The 26,077-nt window shown below is 38.1% G+C and overlaps 3 protein-coding genes across 5 annotated transcripts in view; all 3 read left to right on the forward strand.

The window, feature by feature from the left end:
• Window positions 1-13,262, forward strand: part of LOC103391069 (alpha-1,3-mannosyl-glycoprotein 4-beta-N-acetylglucosaminyltransferase B) — a 33,487-nt gene extending 20,225 nt beyond the window's left edge. The window contains 16 exon segments of the mRNA XM_025063303.1: window positions 157-336; window positions 511-591; window positions 594-653; window positions 1,148-1,281; window positions 2,353-2,399; window positions 2,501-2,614; window positions 3,415-3,490; window positions 3,948-4,062; window positions 4,787-4,917; window positions 5,066-5,173; window positions 7,188-7,381; window positions 7,776-7,854; window positions 8,440-8,527; window positions 8,845-8,957; window positions 9,217-12,493; window positions 13,176-13,262. Coding sequence (XP_024919071.1) covers window positions 157-336; window positions 511-591; window positions 594-653; window positions 1,148-1,281; window positions 2,353-2,399; window positions 2,501-2,614; window positions 3,415-3,490; window positions 3,948-4,062; window positions 4,787-4,917; window positions 5,066-5,173; window positions 7,188-7,381; window positions 7,776-7,854; window positions 8,440-8,527; window positions 8,845-8,957; window positions 9,217-9,240 — 1,544 coding nt within the window. The 3' untranslated portion in view covers window positions 9,241-12,493; window positions 13,176-13,262.
• A 31-nt stretch (window positions 13,263-13,293) lies between these two features.
• On the forward strand, window positions 13,294-24,906 carry canx (calnexin). 3 transcript variants are annotated; one of them, XM_025063300.1, is made up of 15 exons: window positions 13,294-13,430; window positions 16,726-16,941; window positions 17,246-17,319; window positions 17,613-17,671; window positions 18,085-18,226; window positions 18,310-18,391; window positions 18,554-18,746; window positions 18,885-19,074; window positions 19,231-19,344; window positions 19,661-19,817; window positions 19,900-20,115; window positions 20,483-20,602; window positions 21,423-21,546; window positions 21,627-21,709; window positions 22,154-24,906. In XM_025063300.1, exons 2-15 carry the CDS (start codon window positions 16,729-16,731, stop codon window positions 22,211-22,213), a joined length of 1,827 nt encoding a protein of 608 aa, XP_024919068.1. In that variant the 5' UTR covers window positions 13,294-13,430; window positions 16,726-16,728; the 3' UTR covers window positions 22,214-24,906. The 3 variants fall into 3 exon arrangements, with proteins under 3 accessions (XP_024919068.1, XP_024919069.1, XP_024919070.1); XM_025063301.1 differs by having other exon boundaries at window positions 22,157-24,906; XM_025063302.1 differs by lacking the exons at window positions 21,423-21,546; window positions 21,627-21,709; window positions 22,154-24,906 and adding an exon at window positions 20,869-21,374.
• Window positions 24,907-25,164: 258 nt separating this feature from the next.
• The window catches only part of LOC103391071 (mastermind-like transcriptional coactivator 1), a 14,205-nt gene continuing 13,292 nt past the window's right edge, over window positions 25,165-26,077 (forward strand). Inside the window, 1 exon segment of the mRNA XM_025063299.1 lies at window positions 25,165-25,700. The gene's annotated coding sequence lies outside the window, so the exon portion shown is untranslated.

Consider the following 26,077-nt stretch of genomic DNA (forward strand, 5'->3'; position numbering starts at 1 on the left):
GCTTCATAGAGAACTTTCATGATTTAAGTCTAGGTTAAAGTGATAGGAAATGGGTTTAAGCAAACTTTGAAAAGGAAAGAAAAAGTTTCTTCTTGTCTCTTAACTGTTATAATAACCTGCAACAGCTCATGGTCTCCTCTTCTCCCTTTTCTTTAGGAGATGTGGTGGACATCTACCAGCGGGAGTTTCTGGCGTTGAGGGAGCGCCTCCATTTGGCCGAGCAGGAGAACCTGCGACGCTCCAAAGAGCTCAATCTGGTCCTGGAGGAGATCAAGCGGGCCATTGCGGAAAAACAGGCGCTGCGAGACATCAACCGTACATGGAGCAACCTCTCAGGTTAGCTCACCTTATGATATACATAGGATAGGATAGGATAGTTAGGCTGTATGTATAATCCAGAAGATTGAGATTATATCCCACCTGGTCAAATATGATCCAACCCATTTCAAAATTGAAATGTGGTAAATCCTGACCCCTGGTCTAACTTGGTCTCCCTCTCCTCATTCCCAGAGGAAACACGGCTAAAGTTGTGGAACGTGAGCAGCAATAAAAGTCTTCTTCAGCTTCCCTCCATCTTCCATCATCTTCCTCCCCGCTAAACAAAGACGCCAGTCTACAGCCAGCCGTCCACCTGGGTCAGGGACGAACTGGGGGTGAGGCATCTTTGGAAAATGTTAATGTTTTATCCATTCCAAGATGGAATTTTCCAACTAGAATCTAAACCACTTGTTATTAACATCATGATCCTCAAGACAATATTTTAGAGTGAGCAGCTACAAAAATTAGCAGGAGCCCATTGCTCCTGGGCACCATTGGCCTGTCCTGATGTATAACTATACATTATTTTGGGAATTAGCAATTAGCAAATATCCAATTTAAAATCCACACTCAACTTCTTAGATTAGGTTTTGACAAAGATTTACTTTCTAAAAATAAATGTGGCCTTTACTAATGAGCTGAGACATTGAAAGGGAGTTCCTAGGATAATTTGTAAGTAAGGTATAGAGAGCCACTAGCTTTTTGTTTGAAACACTATCCAAAAATCCCTGCATACACAATCTCATCTCAAGGTCTTTTCTCTTTTTGAGTGTTGTTAAATCAGCTTAAAATTCAGACTCTCCTCTTCTTTTTCTCTGTGTGTGCGCAGTCTCTATAGTGATGGGGGTCCCCAGTGTGAAGAGGGAGGTCCATTCGTACCTGACCGACACGCTCAGCTCTCTCATGTCAGAGCTCAGTGCAGCCGAGAAGGACGACTGTGTCATCGTCGTCCTCATCGCAGAGGTCAGTGTGTGTGTATATATATATATATATAAATATAAGTGCGAACGTGTGTATTAACACCTGGCCACCACAGTGTGTCTGTACTTTTTTGTGCGTCTGTAGGTGCGTATACGCGTCCTCATTTGTTATATAAAGGTCAGTGGTTTGACTAATGAACCCACAGACGCCCATTACTCCTGTGTGCTAATGTTGGGGCCTCAGATGAAGAATACATTATTTTCTACAGTGTTTGTCTTTTTATACACAATAACCTGCTCGGTGCAGAGATAATTGTAATGTAGTGTAACGTCGTATCAGTGTGTGAATTTAGAAAAAAAACGAGTGACATTACACAGTCCCCACTGAGTCACAGGTACACACTGATGATGTCATGAAATAGTTTTGTTTGACTCTGTGTATGCTTTAAAGAAACTGTTTAGTTTATTTTTAAGTGTGTTTATATGAGGCATTGCCCCCCCATCAGAACACTCTGAGCTGTGAGTGCCCCCTGCTGCTAGATCCAAGAAGACTCACGTTCCTTGAAAACTGCTGCGGGTAAAACAGCAAAAAGTAGTTAATTGCGACTTAATCAATGGTTTACTTAATGAACTAAATCAGCCGATTTTACATTATACCACACAGGACTGGTGGATCCACTGCAGCAATGACCGTCCATTCAAATGTGACTTTTTCCACATTTGTGTTTGAAATCGTTTTGCTCAAAGTTGCACACTTCATCCCAAAGGTCTCACTGGCTTTGGTTTAAGGTGATATAGAAATCGCAATATAAAGAGATAAAGAAGGAAAGTATTAAGTAAACAGGTGAGAAAAGACTGCATACCTGGAGGATTTATGGGTTATGTGACCTAACTTAGTTCACTTGTGTCACAAGTTGCCAATAAATGTTTTTAGCAGAGTTTCATTTTTCTAGTCTGTTCTGGGGTTTTCAGACTAACCCATATAGTCCACACCATCTTTTTAGCACCTGTGTTGTGTTGCAGCAAGCTTAAAGAACTTAAATAGGATTCTTATTCCCTCTCTACTGTGTGTGTGTGTGTGTGTGTGTGGGTGTGTGTGTGTGTGTGTGTTTAGGCTGACCTGCAGTACGCCAACAGTGTAGCAGAAAACCTAAAGCGCCTGTAAGTGTACCTACATCATAAGATGTACGATTCTCTACCAGCAGACATTAGAGCCACGTGTCCTCACTTCCTGTGCGTGTGTGTGTTTGTTTGTGTTTTAGTTTTCCAGCAGAGATTCAGTCCGGTCTGTTGGAGGTCATCTCTCCATCGGTCCACTTTTATCCAGACTTTTCCCGACTACGAGAGTCATTTGGAGATCATAAGGAGAGAGTCAGGTGAGAGAGTGTGTCAAAAGAAAATTAAAGTGATTCTCAAAAGAGATTTAAAATAATTACACTTTTTATTGACTGCCATGGCAGATTTCCACATCTCCTCCTGTTAATTTATCTTAATTTAAAAATGATAATATCTCATGTAGAGGGAAAATTAAGAAAAGGCAGTAGAATAGAGAAGCATGACAAGTAACATAGTCGTTGAACCAAGGCACTAAGACACTAGGGGTCACAGTTTGGCTGAGCTCGTGTTCTCCTGTTTCTGAAAAAAAAAAGTTCTTCTTTCATCTGAGAAACACTGTTTCTCTTTAATTTCCAAAGAAGCAGCTGATTTCACCACTGTGTCAAATCATGTGTGTGTCTGTATTTATGGAACAATACACTTGTGTGTGGGGGATTTTTGTGCCTGGAGGTCATCAGTGGTCATGTGTTCATCACATGCTACATTAACCCCCTCACACTGCTCTAACTTTTTCCAAGGGCCAGGGGTCAAACTGCACGGCACTAAACAAGTGAAACAAGTGGGCTGTAAAACAGCTGCTTATTTTTAAACTTATTCTATAAAAATGAGCTTTTTTACAAGAAAAGAAAACAGTGGAAGTGAATTATACCAAAAACCACAGACTTTTTGGAAAAAATGAAATTTGATTTTAGATATGTTGAAATATGTGTCCGTGAATCAAACTTATTTTCCTGTTCCTCTGTATCTTGGGATGGTGTTCAACTAGATTCCTTATCATCAAGAGTGTCTTATCTTAATTGTAATCTTTTTTTCTTCACTCTTATCTCCTCCTCTTCCTCAGATGGAGGACAAAGCAGAACCTGGACTTTTGTTTCCTGATGATGTATGCTCAGTCCAAAGGGACATACTATGTCCAGGTGAAAAACATTTTCTCTCTCATATTCTAGATGTTCCACAGAGTTTTTTTTTTTTTTTCACTCAAAATATTGTTCCAAAAATAGATTAGTTTTTAAAGGCACATTAATTGATTGCATGACTCTGTAGACCAATGTTTTTTTGTTGTTGTTATTTCTCTAAGCTCCTGACTTCTTGGCCTAAAAAACACAGAAGAGCCCTGATTTAAACTGTACTTTAACTTTGAACATTTAAATGAAAAAAGTGGCGTCAAGGTGGTTGTCAAAGCACGACGCACGACGATGATGCATTAACAAAAGATAAAGAGTAAAGAGTGTCAAAAGAAAAAAAAAAGTTTGTCCCAAACATATCATCCCGAATGTCGCAATACAAAACTAATGTAAAAAACCTTGAAGAAAACCCCAGGAAACAACAAACACATCATATTTAATTAACTACACATGTCTCTCTCGCTCACAGCTAGAGGATGACATAGTCGCCCGTCCAAACTACTTCACCACCATGAAGAACTTTGCCTTGCAGCAGCCATCGGAGGAGTGGATGATCCTTGAGTTTTCTCAGCTTGGTTTCATCGGTGAGTTCACATTGAAAAGCCCTATGATTTCACACCAATTTATCACATCAGTCTGCCTTCAAGTTTAACTCCCAGTGTGAGCGTTCCAACAGGGAAGATGTTTAATTCTGTCTCTGCTTTCAAAGTGTTTTCATTCTTGAATTCTTATGTATCTCATGATAGTAGTCAGAACTGACAAAACTAAAGATACTGCAGTAACAGGATTAAACCAGAAATCTCTGTCTTATTCACACCACAGTCCTTTAAAATACACACGAGAGCTGTTTGTGAATTGCTGTTACAAGTGGCATAGATTAGTCACAGACATAATAAATTATTTTCAAACCCATAATTCACAGTTACATTTCTTTACAAGTCGTCATTCAGTGGGCCATAATGTCATGTGAGTTTGGAATTAGAAATTGAGTTTTCAAATGTCTTCACTGCATGTCTTAATGCTGAAATATTTTTCACAGTGTGTGATGATTTATAATGTGAAAAATGTGTTTCATTTGGTGTGAACAAACAGCTGCAGTAACATCTGGCCTCTTCAGTCTTTCTTGTCACACTACGTTGTAGTGGCAGAATCTTCAGACAGTGAGTCTGTGAGACAGTGCAGTACGTATTTGTCATGGCTGCAGCTTCTCACCTCTTTCCAGTGAAGCAGCGATGACATCGTCTTAATCTCGGGCGTGAATTTCTGAGCGTTGTTAATTCAACTTGCTTCTTGCTTCTTCTCCAACAGGGAAGATGTTTAAGTCATTGGATCTGTCTCTCATCGTCGAGTTCATGCTCATGTTCTACAAAGACAAACCAATTGACTGGCTGCTCGACCACATCATGTGGGTCAAAGTGTGCAACCCCGAGAAGGACGCGGTGAGAAGCTCCGATCTCTGTAGCTGACAGACCACAGGGAACCCATTAAACAACATTTTTTCATTATTTTAATGAAATGATTACAAACCTGGCTGTGGAGTTTGAATCCTGACCTGATCAGTTTGTGACTCTGTTCATGTGTCCACAGAAACACTGCGACAGACAAAAAGCTAACCTGAGGATTCGCTTCAAACCATCTCTCTTCCAACATGTTGGAACACACTCATCACTTGCGGGAAAAATACAGAAGCTCAAGGTAAGAGTTTATGTTTTTAAGTGTTTGGTCCAAGTATAGCTGTGATCTTTGCCATCTGCTGGTAAATACATGTTGCTACGCAGGTGAAAAACAATTTAATTTAACACATATACACCTAAACTTGAGTCCGTCATATTGACATAATTTAAAAAAAAAACTCCAAACACATCACCAAATATAAATATGTTTAAGAAGGTATATACATTATCATTTACTCCTGATTTTCCTGCTCAGTATTAAAACGCAGCCTGTCTAGTTGAACACAACCAAGATATACTCGCAGGAATTGAAGAAAGGCTTGCAAGAAGATCTTCTTCATCAGCTTTTCCACACGACACGTGATGATCACGGCACACCAGTGTGCTACAGTACAGTGGTTTGATATAATACATGACAAAATATTTACATCATTAAGCTGCAAACAAGCAAAATTTTTACAAGTTTTGACTTGTTATGATGACCATAAAATACAAAAAAGTGAAAACTATTCATCCCTATGTCTTATTTAACATAAGTTAAAAAAACATGGCCTATTTATGCATTATAAAACTGTTAATTTTTATCCACCCACCTACTGTTTATTTTCATGAACTACCTCCAGTATTTACACCGAACTAGTCAAAGACGCACTTAAAAGTGTATTTCTCAGACACAGACTTTTAAGAAGTTCTGTTGAAAATTAAGCTACCTTTTAATGACAACCCAGCAAGTTTCATTGTGACACTGCAGAGTTTGAGACTGATCCAGGATCAGTCACAGTCCAGTGGCTGTGTAGTGATGAAGACTGATGAAGAGTGATGACCTCTGCAGCTCCAGCCTCTGCCAGCAGCAGGGAGCTGAAAGCTGCCTCTTATTACCGCACCGAGAGCTGACCGCTGCTGCAGTCTGCTCCCATCAATTCCATATCGATTCCACATCCTGCATCAGAGGCTCCTCAGTGTTGGAGACTGGAGCGTATATGGAGGCTGAACCCCAGGCAACGTTTTAAAATTTGGAACATGGTCTTCCAGTTTAATAATGTATTCCTATTTTCAAGCATCAGATTCATGATTCCCCAGTTTTCATTCACACTCAAATAAATAGAACCGGGAATGGAAGTGAAATTGAAAGTTCCCTTCATTTAGGCTTCTGACATTGTGAGGACACAGTGTCCCCATGTTTGTGCTTTACATCTGTGTTACCCTTTCAATTGGGTCATTTACCTAATGTTGGATTAAAAAAGACCTGGTAATAATGACTGTGATCATAAACCTATTAGAAGTAGTCCTTCTTCACATTGGTCTTCATTTGTCGGCACCATGAAGTCCAGGCTGTAACTCATGGTGTTTCTTCATGTAGTTGTGTGAATGGTTTTTTGTCTTTAAATGTGGCCTCTGATGGACTAGTAAACTGTCCAGAGGGTGTGCCCCACCAACTCACTTCCCTATGACCCAAAAAGGGATTAGTTAAAAGACCATGGATCCTTGGACCAAGCAGTAGAGAAAGGATACATGGGCAGAGTTGCCACCTAGTGGCTCATCAGTGAAACATCTAGTGCTGCCAGAAAAAGACGACTTTTTGATGAATTATGAGTTTAAGTCTAATTTCAGTAGTTTCAACGTTAATGTCCTGTTGAGTAGGTCACAGTAAACTGTGCTTTCATAAAACACGTGTCATAAAACATCACGAAAATAGTTTTTAGCCACAAAAAAGGTTAAAGTTAAGTGGTTTGTTGAAATGTATATATTTATATCACCTGTCATAATTAATGCTAGTGATGAATTCATGGTCCAAGAAATTATGCATAGAAATATAAATAATAATAACAACAATAATAATAATAATAAAAGTATAATAAATACCCATAGAGGCATACTTGGAAAGTATGTGCTCTATGTACTATAAAAAACACACATTTATTAATAATTGCTCTTTCTCTATACTATAGCTATTAATAGGTGGTCCTTGATGTTTACTGCTACTTACTTGGTATTTACTTTATTTTGATAAGTGATGAAAATAACTAATATTTTAGGATAAGGATTTTGGGAAACAGACACTGCACAAAGGTCACGCCAACCCACCTGCAGAGGTCACAACCAGCCTGAAGACGTACCAACACTTCACCCTGGAGAAAGCCTACCTGGGCGAGGACTTCTTCTGGGCCTTTACACCCGTGGCAGGCGATTTCATACGAATACGATTTTTCAAACCTGTGCGCATTGAAAGGTCAGTAACGTGGCATCAGGATGTGGGGAGAAGAGGAAGGTGTTGAGAAACTGTCCTGAGTGCAATGCTAACAGACCGTGACTGGATTTAAGCATTTGTTGATGTTGTAGACTCCTGATAGACTCAACATTCTCTTCCCCCATAGTGCAATTATTCTGTATAGTATCCTAATAAAACAAAGGAAAAAAAGGAATGTTGAATATACAGTCTATATATACATATATATATATATATATATATATATATACACATATTTTCAGACTAATTGATAGACTATAGGTGAGACAGCTATAGCTAATACTGATGCTTCGTGTTCCTTCCTGTATTTTCTTCTCCTGTGGACGGTTTAATGTTAAAGTTAAACCTCCTTTCTGATTGGCTGTTTGTTTTTCAGGTTTTTCTTCCGCAGTGGTAACATTGAACATCCAGGAGACAAACTCTTTAACACGTCAGTGGAAGTTCTACCATTTGATGTGAGTATGAACATACTTGATTTATTAAAACACATAAACATTGGGTTTAGGAAACGTCAACATTTGTGAGTAGACTATTTACAGTGGAGGACCAGGAGCACTGTAATCGTTGGTCTACGGATCCATGTTCTGTGGCCAACTGGGTTGAAAGTCAAAGTAAAATGAACATACGATGAAGTAGTGATGTTTGATATGCCAATGAAAGACTTACTTTGAAAGAAAAATATCACTCAGAACATATCTAGACAAGATTTAAATGTAAATGTGAAATGTTATCCCGAGTCACTTTACAGTGAGGATTTAGACTCCCATATACATAGAGTGACTCTGTGACTTTAAATAAGTATGGATTAGTGTAATCATGAAATATACGTAGTTAGTGATAAACACTGTGACCTGCACCAGTATTGCAAATACGCAGATGCCACACAAGGAGAGACAGTAGAACGGTGCTGATGGTCAATATATCAAATTCTGCCGAAGGACAGCTGTGTCTCACTGTTGTAATAAGGACTTAGAGAAAAATAGGTGAAGGTAGATATTGACTGGACTAAAACAGTCTGTGTTTGTGTGTGCGTGTTCCAGAATGTTCAGGCAGACAAAGAAGCTCTGACAGACGGTAGGGAGAAGACACCAAAGTATCACAGGACAGAAGATGGCTTCATCAGAATAGGTGAGACACTTTCATCATGCCACATCAAATAAGGTGTTGCTGGAGAACAACAATGGCCCGAGCCCTGTATCAATAACACTGACAAACCGGTAATTAGAAGAAAACTTCATAAAGACTTGGACAAAAAGCCCTGACTTCCATAAAGAAAATAATATATTTCTAATCACACTACATTATTATTATTATTTTAATAATAATAATAATAAGAAGAAGAATCAAGAAAGGTTTATCATTTAGTTAAATCCTTTTTTTTTTTTTTTAATTAACGCAGTACGTACTATAGCAATGTTGATTTTTTTATCATGTGTGTGTTTTAGGAACATTCCAGAATGGAATTGCTGAGGGGGAAGTGGACCTTATGTTTGGCCCCATTGAGACCCTGCGTCTCTCTGTGATGACAGACTCTCCAGTTTGGGTGATCCTCAGTGAGGTCAGAACTTTTTAAGTTTAAAAGTGTAAAATGCTGACCCATTAATCTCTGACAAACAGTTCAGAGATTAATGGGTCAGTATGAAGAATATTTGACCCGAAAGTGGTCACGGTCAGAAGCAGAATTGTAAGGTGTTTGGCAATGTTATCCTGATCCTGTTGGAAACCATGGTTTTACTCAGAAACAACCAGTGTGTCCTGTGTTAAGTAGGTCTCCAGGTGTGACGTAGCATTACTTATGTTATTCTGTTTCTCCTCAGATCTTCATAAAGAAAGCAGAGTGATGCTGCACCCCTCTCCTCTTGCCCTCAGCTTTACCTCAGCATCCTCTCGGACACAGCCAAGCTGACGGGAGGCTGCCTGGCTCCAGTTCTGCTTAACCTAAGCATCATCTGTCTGGACACAGCCACCGCAGGCCAAGGATGACCAGAGAAACTATTTAATGTTTAGGCATTTTTTTGGAATTAGAATGCCTGAGAGAGATGACTTTGTAATTAGTCTGAACATGTGTATTTATGTGTACATACATGCAGTAGAAGTACATGTTTAACACTGGCGGTCATGGAGGGCAGGAGGGCCGTGAGGGACTTTTTGATGAAGAAGATCCTGCCGCTGCCTCCAGACTTTGACCCAGAGCTTTGTACTAACGTTGACCCGACTCACTAACACGTGTGTGCATGTAGAGACAGACACATACACGCCTACATCAGGGGAAAAGTCTGTGGTTTCTTCACATTTCCCTCTAGCAGCGAGAAAATTTGCCTTAAAAACAAACAGGAGCAAGATTTACTACCCAGGATCCTCAGAGCCTATGACATCACTTTTTTTTTTTTTTTACCTCAGCCTTGTCACTGATGACTGATATGTTTTTTTATAGTAATATACTTAAAAGTATTTTACTATATAACATATAATCATAATTCACTTTAAATTCCTTTATGTTTTGCTGATGTAAAAATCAAGGACTTGATAATGAAATGTACATTACTGTACATGTCAGAACTTCCTTTTGGTCAACTTTATAGCACCCAACTCTGTTACAGTTCTCTGTTCTGACCTACTTTACAGTATCATACTCCCATTAGATCAAAGTACTCTGATTTACCTCAAAATGTTTTGACATACATCACAGTACCATGAATAACGGTGATTCACTGATTTGGTTTATACTTAATTTTTTAGTTATTTATTTCCAGATTCTAACAGTACTCTACTTTGCGCTTCATACTTGTTAAAACATCAAGTGAAGTTATTGACTTCACTTGATGCTTTTACGGTACTTTACTTAAATTTATCCTACTGTGAAAAAAAATTAGACAGGTGTTTACTTTTTCTCTATTTTTATTTTTTCCAGCCTTTAGATTTTTTTAATTATTTTAGGCAAATTTAAAGAAACAAGATCCTTTCTCAAAATCAAATTGCAGAAGTGGATTAAAAGTTTTTTTAAGAGGAGCTGTGAGGCCCTGAGGCCTGTTAAACCGGGCAGTGGCTTGTTTTTCAGCTACAGCCTACCTTCGTGGACGAGGCTAAAAAAACAAATTGATGTTTTTAAATTTATTTTATTAATGTATACTGTTAAACCAAAAAATGGTTTAACAGTATACTGTTAAACCAAAAAATGTTTTTGGTTTAGTCCATGTATACTTTATTGCAAAGTACCGTACCCTTATCTGACTGACTTTATAATGCCATACTCAGAGATTGTTTACAGTACTTTACTCTATTATACCCTAAATTTTTTACTACTTACACAGTATTCTGATGTATTTTAAAGTGCTGTTCTGTTATTTACATTACAGTACTTTACTCTGGTTTATATTGCAGTACTTTGATCTAAGTACCTTTAATCTAATAAAATATACAGTACTTCTTATCTTATTGCTGCACACATAATTTAGCAGTATGGCACAATACCCTCATGCAGTCCTAAAGTACTTCACACTGGTTCTTCACTATGCTAATCCAATCCAGTACTATTACTCTTTAAATGCCCCAGTGTCTGCTTGAAGGACCTCGTGTGAACTGTAGTTTCCAGTCCAGACCAGAAACTGTAATTATTGTCTTTTCTTCAGTCTCAGTGACTTATTTTTGTCTTTTTTTTCTATTTTCATTTTGGAATTTTTAATAATCTGGTAAATATTTCCCTCGAATTATTATTTTAATCATTAATTTCAGTTCTAATAATAATATTGACGGTTTTGCATGGTTCAACTCTTAAATGGAAGTCCAGGTAGAGGTACACCTGCAATGCCTGCATTGCCTACAAGTGGTACATAACAGCAACAAAAAATAAATAAATGGAGAGAGGGATTTTCTTTTATGCACCCATTTTTTCTCTTCCAAGATCACCCAGCTCCATTCTCCATTTTGTTCACTCATTCTTTGATTCTTTCTGGGGCTCTAATCAGAAACAGGGGTAGCAGTGAACCGGTGGTTTTGTTGATGTTTTTCTTAAGAGTTGAAGTGAAGTTGAAGACACTTCATTTTACATTTCTTTTTTCTTTCAGAAGATGCACTGGAATTGTTGTTCTATTGTTTTTGGTCTTTTGTATCCTTTAGATAAAATATTTAAATGATCTTTTATTTGATCTGTGGATTGGTAATAAAGAGAGAAAATTTAATAAAATGCAGTTGATCAGTTACTTGTGTCAGCTCAGAGATGTAAATGGAAGACAACATAAAACCAACCAGAACATCTCCATAAGATCACACAAAAGTTTTAGTTTTTATATGTCATATTTGAAAACCTGTTTATTAATGATTCATCTTGTTTTGTGGATATTTACGTTTAAAAAATGTAAAATGACACTGGTGATTGCTGTGAGATTATTCTAAAATTAGAATCCAATTGTAATTTGATTGTTTTAATAATAATAATACTTACATTCACTCTCTGCAACAGATTGCTTATTGGTGTTACTGTTATCAATCAGACATTGGTCACTCCCAAAATGCTGAATTGCAAATTAAATTTTGAAGTGAAATTTGTCCTTCCGTTGCCCTGAAATTTGCCCTGTTTTGACTACTGTAGAATAAAAGGGGTAACATTGCAGAACTTTCAAAAACACTTCAGTCCCAATCCAAGGATATCCACAGCTCCTCTGAAGAGTGTCCCACTGCCTCCAGCCCGGAGAGTTCCGTTGTGTTGTTTCTTTCCATTGGCAGTATCTTCAGGTACATCAGGCCATGAAGTTTTGTTTTGCAATGCAGTTGAATGACAGAGACAGTTCTTTGTGGGGTTTCAGATTATTGTTTATTTGTAGCTTTTATTATTATTATTATTATTTAAATCGGTACACTTTATTAAATAAAAAGTGTCCCAATCTGTGTGGGATTGTATTAGTGAGCTCTTGAAGTCATGTGAGTACTTTAAAACAGTCCTGTGTGACATCATCAAAGTCGTTATATTCTAATGCTGTTATTTAATCAAAGCCATACAGTGGGATTGATTTTAATTTAGCTTGTTCAGTCCAATGGTTGTGTTGTGGTCATATTTTTTTTCTTGCCATTACGTGGGAAGTAGATAAGAAGAAAAAGGTAAAATAAAATAAAAATAGAAGGCAATTATATAACATGTTCTCACTAAGTTCTTTTGTAACAGAGCATATGATCGCTCTAGTAAGATATAACATTTTATTGTTGATGTTTTAATTGATATTATTGTTACTTTAAAACAGCAGTTTGTATGCTACCTTTGAATAAATGAAACGAAATGAAAGTGTTAGTCAGCTGTAAAAACAGATTTTAATTACACTCTGTTATCTAACAACTCTGTTGTTACTGATTTTCAAACAGTATTTTTTAGTGTACCTTAACAGCTATTGATATCTCTGTGCCTGTACAAGTGGAACTTTGTCCTTTCCCTAATTGATACTGTAACGAAATCGTGTTTTGTCAAAACATAGTTTGATGATACATGTGCTTAGATTGGTGCATTTAAAAAAAGTTGAGCTTTTAATAGTTTTGTGTCTAATATTCATTTTCTGCAGTAACTTTTGGATTGTCCTTAACACTAAATGCTGTGCTTAGTAAGCGTGCTTATTATGTTTTTATTTACGATTTCTAAGCATCCCATACAACCACAAAAAAACGAAACTATCATCCAGTCAGTTGGAGGAAAATTGGGAGAAAAACAACAATTTACTATAGCCCTCTGCGGCTGGTGAATAAAAAGACTACAGAATTTTTAATCACTTTTTTTTCATAATTTTTACTACAGCCAATCAACGTCAAGTAGTCCCTGCAACTTCGACCAATTATTGCTGTCCACGAGGTTCAGCTCTGGTGTGGGCGGGATTTAGCCACGCTGACTGAGATTTCCTTTTGACCAATCAGCTGCTGACAGTTGACAGGAAACGTCAAGCACTCATTGTCCTTGACCAATCAGCACCAAGGGGACGGAGGCCTTCTTCCTTTCCATTTCCCACGTGACCCTCCTCGGCAGTTCCCAGGCGGTCAACGCGCAGAGCCGTAGGTGAGTAAAAGAGGCCGATAAACGTCACTTTAACTTGCCTTATTTTAGCACAGAGTAATATTCACCAAGATAGTCTGCTGCAGTTCTACCCCCCCAATCCTTGTATTTGTAAATAATGTTTGTTCTGGTTGGTGAAGTTTAGGTTCTATTTCCGTAAGTGGCTAGCTAAAGCTAATCGAGTACAGGTGAAACCAGCTAGCGCGTTAGCCTGCTGCTAGGTTAAATTCGTCAGCCTGCTGCTAATGGATTCATTGGTTTCAGAGCAAATAACCTTTATACAGTTATTCTATTAACTTATCGATGTTATTATTGTTTTCTTAAAGTGTTAATTGTGGTTTAAAAACGGCTGCGTATCAACGAAGAGCACTTCACCACATTTATATAGGCAGTCTTACCACGATTTTTCGAGTTAAAATTATTCTGTTACTCCACCCTTAACTTATTTTCGCAGTTGTCGAAGAGGACAAGAGAAACCCCAACATATTTACATTTTGAAGTATGGAAGTAAAAATACTTGGGTATTTTAGCTGGTTAACAGTGTTAAATTAAATGTGAATGTAATAGTTCAAAAGTATTTGATTAGTAGAATATTGTTATGTGTATCTCATACATATGCATTTTTCTCTTGAAATTGACATTTTGAATGATTAGAATAAAATATTTTTATTCTATTCTCGACTTAGCCAGCTTGTCATTGGCTGATCGAATTACCTCACATAAACTGTAAAAGTAGCACCAGCAAGGAAAGAAAAATGTCACTAATACTACAGTAACCTGCAAAAATGGACAATTCAACCAACCAAATACATCGGCCAGTGACAGTCAGAGTGCCATTAACAGAAGGCTGCTTGTAATAAAGAAATGAAGACATCTGTAGTTTTTCATTTGATAAAGAATCGATTAGAAGCTCTCATCTCTAAGCTTCTGCTGATCTTGTATCTGGTCTTGAACATCGGGTTAGGCTCAGTGCAACCAGTGGAACCTGCTGGTTGGATATCGAGGGCAGGCTGTTGGTGAGACTGCCACCTGCTATGGATCATCTTCATGACATGAGGTCATTCAGGGAAAAATAGATCTGAGATCAAACTGGATAATATCTTCCATTGTGTGCTCTGTGGAAATAGGCTGTCACTTTTCCCTTGATCACTTGTATAGACATTACTAGGGGGCATTTGTATTTAACTAAAACCTGACAAAAAGGCCAGGACACATAATCCACCCTTGTATTAGCGATTAAAATTACATTATCTCCTTGATTTGGATAACTTGATTATTGAACAAGCAAATTGTATATTTTATCTGATTTATCTGTCTTGACTCATTATTTCTTATAGATACAAAATTCCCTAAAGATCACACTGTAATACTTTCCATGTGATTTCAAGATTCCAAAGAATGTGTGAGCTCTGTGTCCTGGTGAACAAATGTACAAAATTGTAATTAAGGACTGTTGTTTTCAAGTCAATTACTTTCACTCTCTAGCAGCACATCTGTTATTTTAGCTGTCAGCGAGGCTCAGCTGAATGATTCTGCACTGAAATGTTCATGCTGTTCAACATGAGTAGCCTTACAGCTTTGTAAACCTTATGTACATGTTAAATAGGTAGTTGAAAGACTGGTGCAAAAAGAAGCATTCATTGGTAGAGTTGGTGAAACAGGATGATCACCAGTCACCCCGTTACTGTTAATATTTATCTTTTAACACAAACCATGCATCTGTTGTGTGTACCTCAGTTTAAATAGTAACCTGCTCCTCCTGTCTGCTGGGTGATGAGTTAACTGACATAGACTCATAAAGGCTAACTTGGCTCTTCTCCAAAAAAGTAGTTATAGTCAAAGAAACATTTTTTATGCATCATAAAAGCTTGAGGAAAGTGTAGCATAATGTTCTCGTCTTGGTGTTACAGTAAACAGTTGGGGTGGAGGTTGGCACTTATCAAGTGGTGAATCAGTATAGCAGCAGATGTCCTGCAGGCTCAACAAACAACTAAATATGAGATTAACTGACAAAACACCTGATGGTGCTGTAGGCAGCCCCTGTGGATGAAGCCAATATCCTCAACTGTGGACAGATAAAAAAATGTTTTAAAGGGGGCACTTCAGTTAGCTATATTGCGCAATAACAATAGTTACTGGTTAGACCTGTCACAGTGATTTTTTTTTTAATTGTGAGGGTCTACTTTCAACTCGACATTTAGAAAAACATGGAGGAGGAAAGACATTTATGAGAGGTCAACCGTACAATCTGATCAAAGATTGGTCATGTCAGCACTTGCAAAACATTGAGATCATTTGAGGTAAAACATGGAAACAGTAAACATCCTCTGTAGCGGTCCCTAAATGCCATGGAGTTGCCAGGCATTTGAATAGCTTTTGATGGTAAACCCGCCTCTAAATGCTAAGTGTTAGACTCATCACTGTGGAGTGGAGCTCTTGGCCAAGCTTGTAAATACCGCTGCTGGCTAATCAGATAAGCCCAACTCCTTTCTATGTAAGGCATGGGTATAGTGTGTGTAAGAATTATATTGACACGTAAAGATGGTTTAATTTAGTCAAAATGCTTATTAACCTCTGCACAAAAAAATTCAATATTTTAAAGGGAAAAATAAAATATAAATAGTTTTCTGCCTTTTTAGGATAAAAAAAACTCAAACAGTATAAAAAAGCATCAACAGATCACAGCCAAGATATGTTTATTTAACAGGACTAGTAGAATCTTTTCTTTCTTTCCTTCCTTTCTTCCTTAACAAAGGTTATATTACCAGGTATGTTTTCATGTAAATCCTCCTATTAATCACTATATCAACAAAGAGATAATTATTGTTCCCATTAGTTCCCTCAGAGCCTCTTCTCTTAGTTTACTTGTAAACACGACCAACACTACCGTCAATGCCTGTGTATAATGAGTCATCCGTCTCAACAGACTTAAGTGCTTGTGTGCTCAGTAGTGTCTGTGTGTGAGTGTAGGGAGCTGGGGTTGCTGTGCTAATCTCCTAGGGCATAATCTCATTAAGGTGTGTTTGTTGGTCCTGTGGGTGCAGGTTGGTAAGAGTGAAGATGTATAGATGCCCCAGGAACACACTAGTTGGAAACTGCTGAGTGTCTCATGATGGAGGAACAAAACACAAACCTTTATGAAATAGTAGCTGTCCATGTATGAATATGGAAATATGCAAAACTTGATTTCATTGGCAATAAACTTGATTTGAAACTTTTTCTGTTCTGATACTGAGACAATGTCTATATAATTTCATGTGTAGTACCTTTATCTTCTTCAAATCTTACACCTCTGCAGAAAATGGATCAGAGGGTTGGGTTTTTCCTTCTTCTGGCGTTGGGCCTCCTCTGCCTCAGTTTAAGCCCTGTCACTCAAGCTAATGACTTGCTTGATGACGGTATGGACGATGACATGGATGTGGAGGATGAGCTGGCTGGACCTGAGGACGAGGATCTTGATGGGGACCTTGAAGATGAAGCTCCCTCTGCCCCCAAACCCCCCCCTCCACCAAAGGTGAGAGGAGGAGTGACTTGACAGGCTTCAAGAAAGAAAGTTCAAGGAAGCAGTTTTATCATATGACTTTCAGAAAAGAAACATCTATAAATTAAGTTAGAGAGCGATGCTATCAATGAAAAAAATATAGTAATGTAAAGATGACACCAAGTGGCCTAATTTTTTTAATCCTCACTTGCAATGCAAACTTAGTACAACTAGTTAGGGTTAGTATAACTTTTATTTGAACATGGATTATGGGAGATTTAAGTTTAAAATAGTTATCAGATGAATCACTTGTCAATATTTGATTATTTGTGTGCAGGTGACCTACAAAGCTCCAGAGCCCGTGGGGGAACATTTCTTTGCTGAGTCCTTTGACCGTGGCACCCTTGATGGGTGAGCACATTTTTACAGCTAAATCATTAAATGGTTTGATAAATTGTTTATTGATAAAATGAAAAGATAAGTCATCAAAAACAGTGACCATTAAATAATAGTGTGTGTGTGTTATTTAGGCACACGTTTTTGTTTTTTTGCAAAATTTTTGAATGTAAGAATGAGATCTGATTCTATTTGATGTCCTGGTGACTTACAGTGGGAAAAAAGGTTGCTCTTCTGACTTGCTCTCGTGTGAAAAAAATGAAATGTGTTTTCATTAAGAGTATGTTATGTGTGTGTGTAATTGTCAGCTGGGTGCTGTCCAATGCCAAGAAGGACAGTGCTGATGAAGAGATTGCCAAGTATGATGGTGAGTTCAGTTATGCCTCACAGAGTAGTAGGCGTGAGTACTGTTAGTATATTGTCCATACCAGTGTTGTCTATTAGCACTTACTATGTTACTATTCAATTCAGTGATGGGAACAACATGTGTTGATAACATCTGAGAGTGTTAGGCAGCAATGGCATACTATGCAATTTCAAGTGAAAGCTGTAAATCTCTTAATTGTTTTTTTTTTCTTCCCCTATCGCCTCTGTTTAAAAAGCTAATTAAAACAGTCAAAGTAACTAGTTATTTAGACCGATGATGTTCATTTACAATACTAAATTAAATTGTGTGGTCAACCATTTAGATATGCTATATGGTAATGTTGCAGATAGGATAAAAGTTGTGACAGATTAAGGAGGTAGATTGTATGTGAATGTAACTGATGTCTTCTACAGGTAAATGGATGGTTGAGGAGATGAAGGACAGTAAATTGCCTGGAGATAAAGGTCTGGTCCTGAAGTCTAGAGCCAAACATCACGCCATCTCAGCACAGCTTCTACGACCTTTCATCTTTGACACTATGCCCTTAATCATTCAGTAAGAGCAGGCACATAACCATGAATAAAACTGACTGTGTGCACCTGTAGGATGTCTGAGGGATCTTTTCCCACTTTGAACAGGTACGAGGTGAACTTCCAGTCAGGAATCGACTGCGGTGGCGCCTATATCAAACTGCTGACGCAGACTCCTGATCTTGACCTGGTCAGTCTGAGATACATGCCTCATATCATTAAAAGTGATAAGGATTTACTTATACATAATACACTAACAATTTAAACTGTTCGCTGTGGGGGCTGAAATGAAAACAAAATTGTTTAAAATGCGAAATGTACTTCACATTTATTTGCTTGTGTGTCACTTTAGGACCAATTCGTGGACACAACTCCTTACACCATTATGTTTGGGCCTGACAAGTGTGGTGAAGATTACAAACTGCACTTCATCTTTAGACACAAGAACCCCAAAACTGGAGAGTTTGAAGAAAAACATGCCAAAAAACCTGATGCTGACCTGAGATCATACTACACTGACAAGAAGACTCACCTCTACACACTGGGTAAACAAATCAGAAAACCAGATAGACCAGATTTACTATTAGTGTATTCTGTGGTGTATAATTCCCATCACTGTCCAATGAATAAGATCATTACATGCAAAAGTTTTTCACAAATTACTACTCTTCTTCCCCCTCTAGTGGTTAACCCTGATAACAGCTTTGAGGTGCTCATCGATAACACTGTTGTGAACAGTGGCAACCTTCTGACGGACATGACACCTTCTGTGAACCCACCTGCTGAGATTGAAGACCCAAATGATCACAAACCTGAGGACTGGGATGAGAGAGCTAAGATCCAGGATCCTGATTCTGTCAAACCTGAAGATTGGTGTGTGATTGTCATTTACTGCCACAAATACAGCATTTCTTCATTGATTTAAATTGAGGCTGACTAATAACTCTGCAATCCCAGTTTCCTGAGATTAACCCTTTGGGTGTGTTAACTCTGTGTCAATGTTTTGCTTTTCTAAATCTTTGTGTGCAGGGATGACGACGCCCCTGCACAAATCCCAGATGAAGATGCAGTGACACCAGAAGGCTGGCTAGATAATGAGCCTGAGTACATTGGTGACCCTGATGCTATCAAACCTGAAGATTGGTATGTATATACACTTGTGTAGAAACGATTACGTCAATACTATATTGGTGACTTTGCTTTTTATGTTTTTTTATTTATTGTAATGTTATTTTCCCCGGATCTATTCTCCTGTTTTATATTGTTGACTTTATGACGGGAGCGCTTCTTACATATATATACATATATATTACTTCATATTTAAATTATATAAATGCAGCCACCTCTGTGGAAATAAATAAATGCACATAGTACTGCAGTACTCTTAATCAACATGAGGAATTCTTTTTTTTTTATTTTTTTTTTATTTATTCATTCATTGCTTACTTCTGTCTGTCAGGGATGAAGAGATGGATGGTGAATGGGAGGCTCCTCAAATCCCTAACCCTGCCTGTGAGACAGCACCAGGCTGTGGCGTCTGGAAACGTCCCATGATCGATAACCCTAATTATAAGGGCAAGTGGAAGCCACCCATGATTGACAACCCCAACTACCAGGTGAGTTTGTGAAGACAACTGACTGTTTTCACTGAGAAGATGCTTAAGTTTATCCTCTAATCTCTGTTACCCTTTTGCTCAGGGAGTCTGGAAACCACGGAAGATTGCCAACCCTGCCTTCTTTGAAGACCTGCACCCCTTCAGAATGACTCCATTCAACGCTGTTGGACTTGAACTCTGGTCCATGTCCTCTGACATCTTCTTCGACAATTTCTTTATCACCAATGATCGTAACACTGCAGACCGCTGGGCAAATGATGGCTGGGGCCTAAAGAGGGCAGCAGAGAGTGCAGCTGAGGTCAGTTCAAAGTTTTTTTTCAGTTTTTTTTTTTTGTCCAAAATGCACTTAAGGATAGCTATGTTGAACAAACTGTAGCATAATAGTTGTTGTTTATCCATACATTTTCCGTTACAATTTCACTGACAATATGAAAATTTTGCTGTTGACTTGATATTCAAACTATGGAATCACCCTTTGTTGTCCTGGTTATAAAAACATTCCAGTTTTTGACTAAAAACTCTATAACAAACAAGCTGGTTCTGTCATCATTGGTAATCTTATTTTGTGTGACATCTACAAAGCCACATGGGTTTGGCTCTATTTTCTGGTTGTTGATCTTTCTCTATGTTATAACTTTGGGCTTTATTTGTTTTTACTTGCACAGCCTGGTCTGGCCACTCAGATGCTGAATGCTGCAGAGGAGCGTCCCTGGCTCTGGGTTGTCTACGTCCTTACCGTGGCTTTGCCACTGATCCTCATCATTGTCTTCTGCTGCACTGGAAAGGTAATAAACACAGATAAAGTTTTCATGTTCACTTTGACTTTTATTTATTCTTACATTTACTTCACTTCCCTTTCGCTGTCCTTAACCATTACCAGTTCTGCAACATAACCAGAGCCTTACCAATGAGACTCTTCACTTTTTTAAAAGTTAATTTGATAGTAGGCAAACGTTGACAGGCAAGACTGATGATTATATATTTGGTTGAATATCAGAGCTCTTGATAAAGGGTTTGTGTCTTGCTTTGATATCTGTGTGACTGTTTACAGCAGTTATCAAGATCAGCTCAGGGTCATTTGAGTCTGGACGGTTTACAGGAAGTGTTTAAGGAAACCAGATCTACCAACACGTCCACCGGCTCGGTGATTGTTCCTGCTCTTGCTTCCTTCGCCATCATACAGTAGTCCATATGTATACATGGACGTAGTCTGGATACAAACCAGGTTTTTATATAAAACCTTAAACCTTTTTAAAGTAAAGTTTAAAGATGTTATTTGGCCAGCATCGTTGAGTACATTTACATTTAAGCCATTTAGCATCTTTCTTGATAACAAGTTGAGTCACACGGAAAACTATGTCCATGTTATGATGGTCATTGGCTAGAGAATCTCTGTCCTGTGTAGATAGACATTCTGCCCCTGTGTGTGAATTTGTCGTGTAGCCTGGGGTCAAATCTTGACCATGTTGATATTGATGATACAATATGTGGTGCTCAGTGTATGTGTTCTGTTGTATTTATTTTGTTAACAGATTTACCAGCAAGATGTTTTTCATGATTGACTAAAAATTTGAAATAACTTTGTCTTTCTGTGCACTTCTGCAGAAGAAGAGCCCGGCAACTCCAGCTGAGTACAAAAAGACTGATGAACCTCAGCCTGATGTGAAGGAAGAAGAGGAGCAAGAGGAAGAGGAAGAGAAGGTTGAAGAAGCAGAGAAGAGTGGTCCAGGTTTGTGCAAATATATACATGTTTTTTATTATTTTTTTTTTATTTTTTTTAATATTTGATAAATCTCTTTCCTGCAACAGAGGAGAAGGACGACTCGGAGGAGAGTCCTGTGAAGGAAGAAGAGGAGGCAGAAAAGGATGACGAGCAAGAGGCAGTTGATGAGGTAAGGACAGTGTGTTTAATGCATGAAAAATGAAGAATGCCTTTTCTGTCAGTGCACACTATTGAATGCAAATATTTATAATTATTTATTTATAATTTAGATTGCTCAGTTATATCTGTCCTCCTGGGTAATTTTGCAGCTGTTGAAACAACAAAGTGACTGGAATAGTTCTTACAAAATGAAAATTTTGAGAAATTAAAAAGTTTTATTTTAGAATCTAGAATGTGAAGATGCAGTTGTTTTTTTCTCCTGTGAAATCTGTGGACAAGAACAAGACATTTAAGGTCATTGTCTTTTGTTGATTTGTGACAAATTGCTCAGTCATCTTCAGAATGCTTGACATTTATTAGACCATCTGAGGTCCGCTGTTAATTTATTTAATTAATATAATTTAGTACGCCAGTTTTCCAAAGCAAAACAAATTACCTTTTCTTTTTTTTCTAGAAGTCAGAGGATGACATTCTGCGAAGATCTCCAAGGAACAGGAAAGTCAGAAGGGACTGATTTCTGAATCCAGTGACTTGACCGCCACACCCTTCCCCTTCAGTGTCCCTGCCCTCCTCTTCACTCTGAGATGATGAAGCTGAAAATGGATCCATGGAAGCAGCGAAGCTGATGCACGCCATATGATGATGATTCCAGTATAAAGGACTGAGTTAGTTTGATTAAAAGGAGTTTAACTGAGATTAACTAAATCTTCCTGCATCATTCCTTAACATCCGAGCAAACCACAATACACGACAGCCACGCCTTCTGTCCTGTCAGCCGAGCTGCCGCTGCCACTTCCACACAAAAGCCCCACCCTCATGGCAGCATGTCATGCACTGTACCAAGTGGTTAAGTCTCCTGACAGTCTGACCTTTATCTGCCCTTTATAACAATTAATAACAATAATTCTGTTTTTTTCTTTATTTATATGAAACTTGCCATGCAACCTTGAAACTGAGCGGAAATGTTATTTCAGTGTAAATCTATTTATGATCAAGTTAAAAAATTTCAACCCAAAATTCAGGAAGTTTTTACCTGTGCACCTTAGTTTAGACAATTTAATTCGTTTTATGACAGGTATATATTAACAAAGAACATAGTAGTAATACTAGTGTTTAATTCCTTTTTTAAGCCCCTGGCTGCAATAGCAACCAATAGAAGATCACATCTTGTTGCCCATAAGCAGGATGCAAACTAACTAGGCTAACACCTGCATTCAACAAGCCCAGGTTAAAGCTTTCTATGTGTTGGCTTCTTAATAACGTCAACTGAACACTGTACGTCAACAGTCATTAACCTGAAGTATCTGTGAGCCTCCAGCAATAGCATTCAAAGAAGCAACACTCCAGAAGACTGACGTAATTGGTTTTTGTTCATGAAATCTCTGCATTTTAACATTTGACATCCTGATGGGGGCAGCTGAGAGTAGAGGTCCTCTGTTTTCAGAATAAACCACCATCTCTCATGGGTCATTGACCTAATAACATAAGGCTCCTGCTCTATTATTGTTGGGTCATGACATGTTACAATCACAACCGGTGACCCCAGGACTACCTTAGTTCCTTGTGGATCATAACATAAATGTTGATTAGAGATTTTAGTTCACACAAGCTTGACTGTAAATATTAATGCTACACTGATACAATGTGTCTGTCCTTGAGCCACCGAAGCAACAGACGGTCAAAACAACTTTTTGCTGTTCTTAACAAGTAAATATCTAAAATAATCCATCTAGATTTAGTAAAATACTTTTCTGTTTGTTGTTTTGTTGGACTTGTCAGCAGATGAACAGACTGTCCCTTTTAATCATAGACCCCATATAAAAAGATTAAGGCACTAAAGGGGAAAAACTCAAGGCGCTTAACCGTCATCTGCTGAGACAAACACTCAATGAACTTGACATAATTTTTACAAAATCTTCAAAAAACCTATGACATTCTAAAGACCTTTGACAAATATATTTTAAAAAAAACTCGAGACATCTGATAAACACTGACAAAATGCTTTACTACTGATTTGTCTTTCATTGTCAATTCTCAACATGACATTTTTGTTACTTGCTTACCTAACCTTTGCTGCCCCTATCAGGATGTTTAACTTTTTTTTTCCTTCAAGTAGAGATTTTGGGGAGATTCAGGATACTGAATATTTTGTTTTCTGTGTAGTATACTAATAATGAGCTCACGGTGTCACATGACTAGTGACTTAAGTGTTCAGGAAAGTTGGAAATAATGTTATTAAATTGGATGAATAATAACCTTAACCTAGAATACAGACTTTGTTGTTAATTACCTTTGAGATTTCAGTAATAGTACTGGTCAGTTGAGATGTGTTAGCCTGTTAGTGTTCTGCAGTTGCATGCTAACCTCTTAGAGTATACACTCCGGCTTGAATTAACCACTCTGGTGTGATGTAATTTGAGGGGCCTGGATTATAACATTAACAAATCTAAAGCTGCAGAATAAGTATCAGACTGAAAACTGGTCAATTAAGATGTAAAACATCTGATAACAGAATACAAACTGTCTGAGGTATAAATGGACACAAGTCTGATCTTGTTACTATTATGTGTCTTGTTTTTGTGTCGTCAGGTTGTGTGCAGAGGCTTTACCTCAAGAGCTTGGGGTAAAAAAAAATGTGAACTGCTGTGTGTTCTGAAGCATTTGTGTTTCTGGTTTTTATTTCTTCTTAAGGCTGTTGTTTAGGTGAATGTGTGACCATATAACTTTTTTTAACCTTTTCCCCCATTGCTGTCTTCAACACAAGTCTTTTTCCCCTCCTGTATATTTCTTGGGTTTTTTTTGGGGGGGAGGGGTCCTCCCCTCTTCACGTAGCAGTAACAGAGACGGCAACAGTGGCGTTAAAATACCATCATCAGCGTCCAGTATGTTTTAGCCACTCTTTCTCCTCCTTCCTCCTGTTGTAGTGTGATGTTTCCTCTTAAGGCTGCCTGTAGCTTACAGACTGTATAGATTGAACACTGTATCTGCCGGTGTGACTTTGTGTCTCTGTAACTTTAACTTTTTTATTATTTTTGTTAAGCTAATCTTTCAGCGAGGTGTTTCTAAAGCTCTGCCTTGAACAGTTACACTGTTGATGATGACGATGATGATGATGATGATGATGAAGAAGCCTGGTGTGAATGTGGACATTCAGTCAACATTTGTTTTGATGAATAAAAAGGCCAAATTGAAACTGAAATAAAGAAATGTTTTATTTTTCATTGGATCTTCTACAAGTTGATGGTGGAAAAACCTCATTCACGTTTCTGTAAGTTTGGTGTTAATTTGTTAAAACATTTATAGGTTTATCTCAAACAGAAGTAAACAAAACTCAAATTTGTATATTTTTTTTAAATACAAAAGCAGGCAAAAATAATATAACAAATGTTTGTTAAAAGAAAATGTCTAATAAGAGGAAATTCTATTGACTACCAAAATTGTTATTGATATTTAAATTAGGATTATAAATCTGGCCACTTTTGTGACGTGCCAGTATGTAATAAAAGGTTGCGATTGGTTTACTATATGTCGGTCATCTCTTCAGCCGTACTTTAATTGGTCATCTTTACTGTCATTCAGCTGAGGGTGGACGCAGTGGAACATTCCTCCTGTCGCTGATGGAAAAAAAGAGAAAGTTCCCAAGATGGCGGCGTGGAGCTGCTTGTCCGCTGGAAAACAATAGAAGCAGCAGAGAAGCAGCGAGTTAGCCGCTTCTCCCTCACCGCCCTGCCTCCGCCTCACAGCCATACACGGGGAGATTCTGGCCTGGTCACTAAAAGATATTCTTGCCTGCAGCAGGGGTAAACATTCGCACAATGGTGCTTTTATCGAATGTTCCACGCTAGCCATCCTGCTAGTCAGCGAACTAGTGGAGCTATCGTTACCCAAGTAGAGCCGTTAGCAGCGGGTTAGCACTGCAGCCAACGGCTACACGGAGGCGGAGGATCATCAGCTGTTCCACAGATGCTGTAGAAAGAGCGAACAGCAGCAACACATTCACAGTAAGTCATTTAAAAACAAGTTTATTCTTTAAATATGTAGGAATTGCAACGGATTGTATTGGTATAGGATGACATTTAAAGTAAAGTCGTATAAATAACACACTAAAATAACTCGGTGAAGTGTTTCTCTGCCAAGTTTGAGAGCCTTTTTAGCCTGTTAGCTCCGTGTTAGCTTCGTAAAGTGAGCTAAATGTGACTAGTTAACCACAAAATTAAGTTTTTTTCAATTGGGTAATCTATTTTATTGAGGTGTTTCTTAGTCACGTTAGTGAACACGCCAAGTAAAAGACAACTAACTACTGGTCAGCTTCTGAAGGGGTTCTTAATTAGAGGAGAGAGTTTTCAAGGGATTCGACGCTCCAACTTTGATTCGTGAG

Source organism: Cynoglossus semilaevis, chromosome 15, assembly GCF_000523025.1.
Source record: "Cynoglossus semilaevis isolate Cse_v1.0 chromosome 15, Cse_v1.0, whole genome shotgun sequence".
Lineage (NCBI taxonomy): Eukaryota > Metazoa > Chordata > Actinopteri > Pleuronectiformes > Cynoglossidae > Cynoglossus > Cynoglossus semilaevis.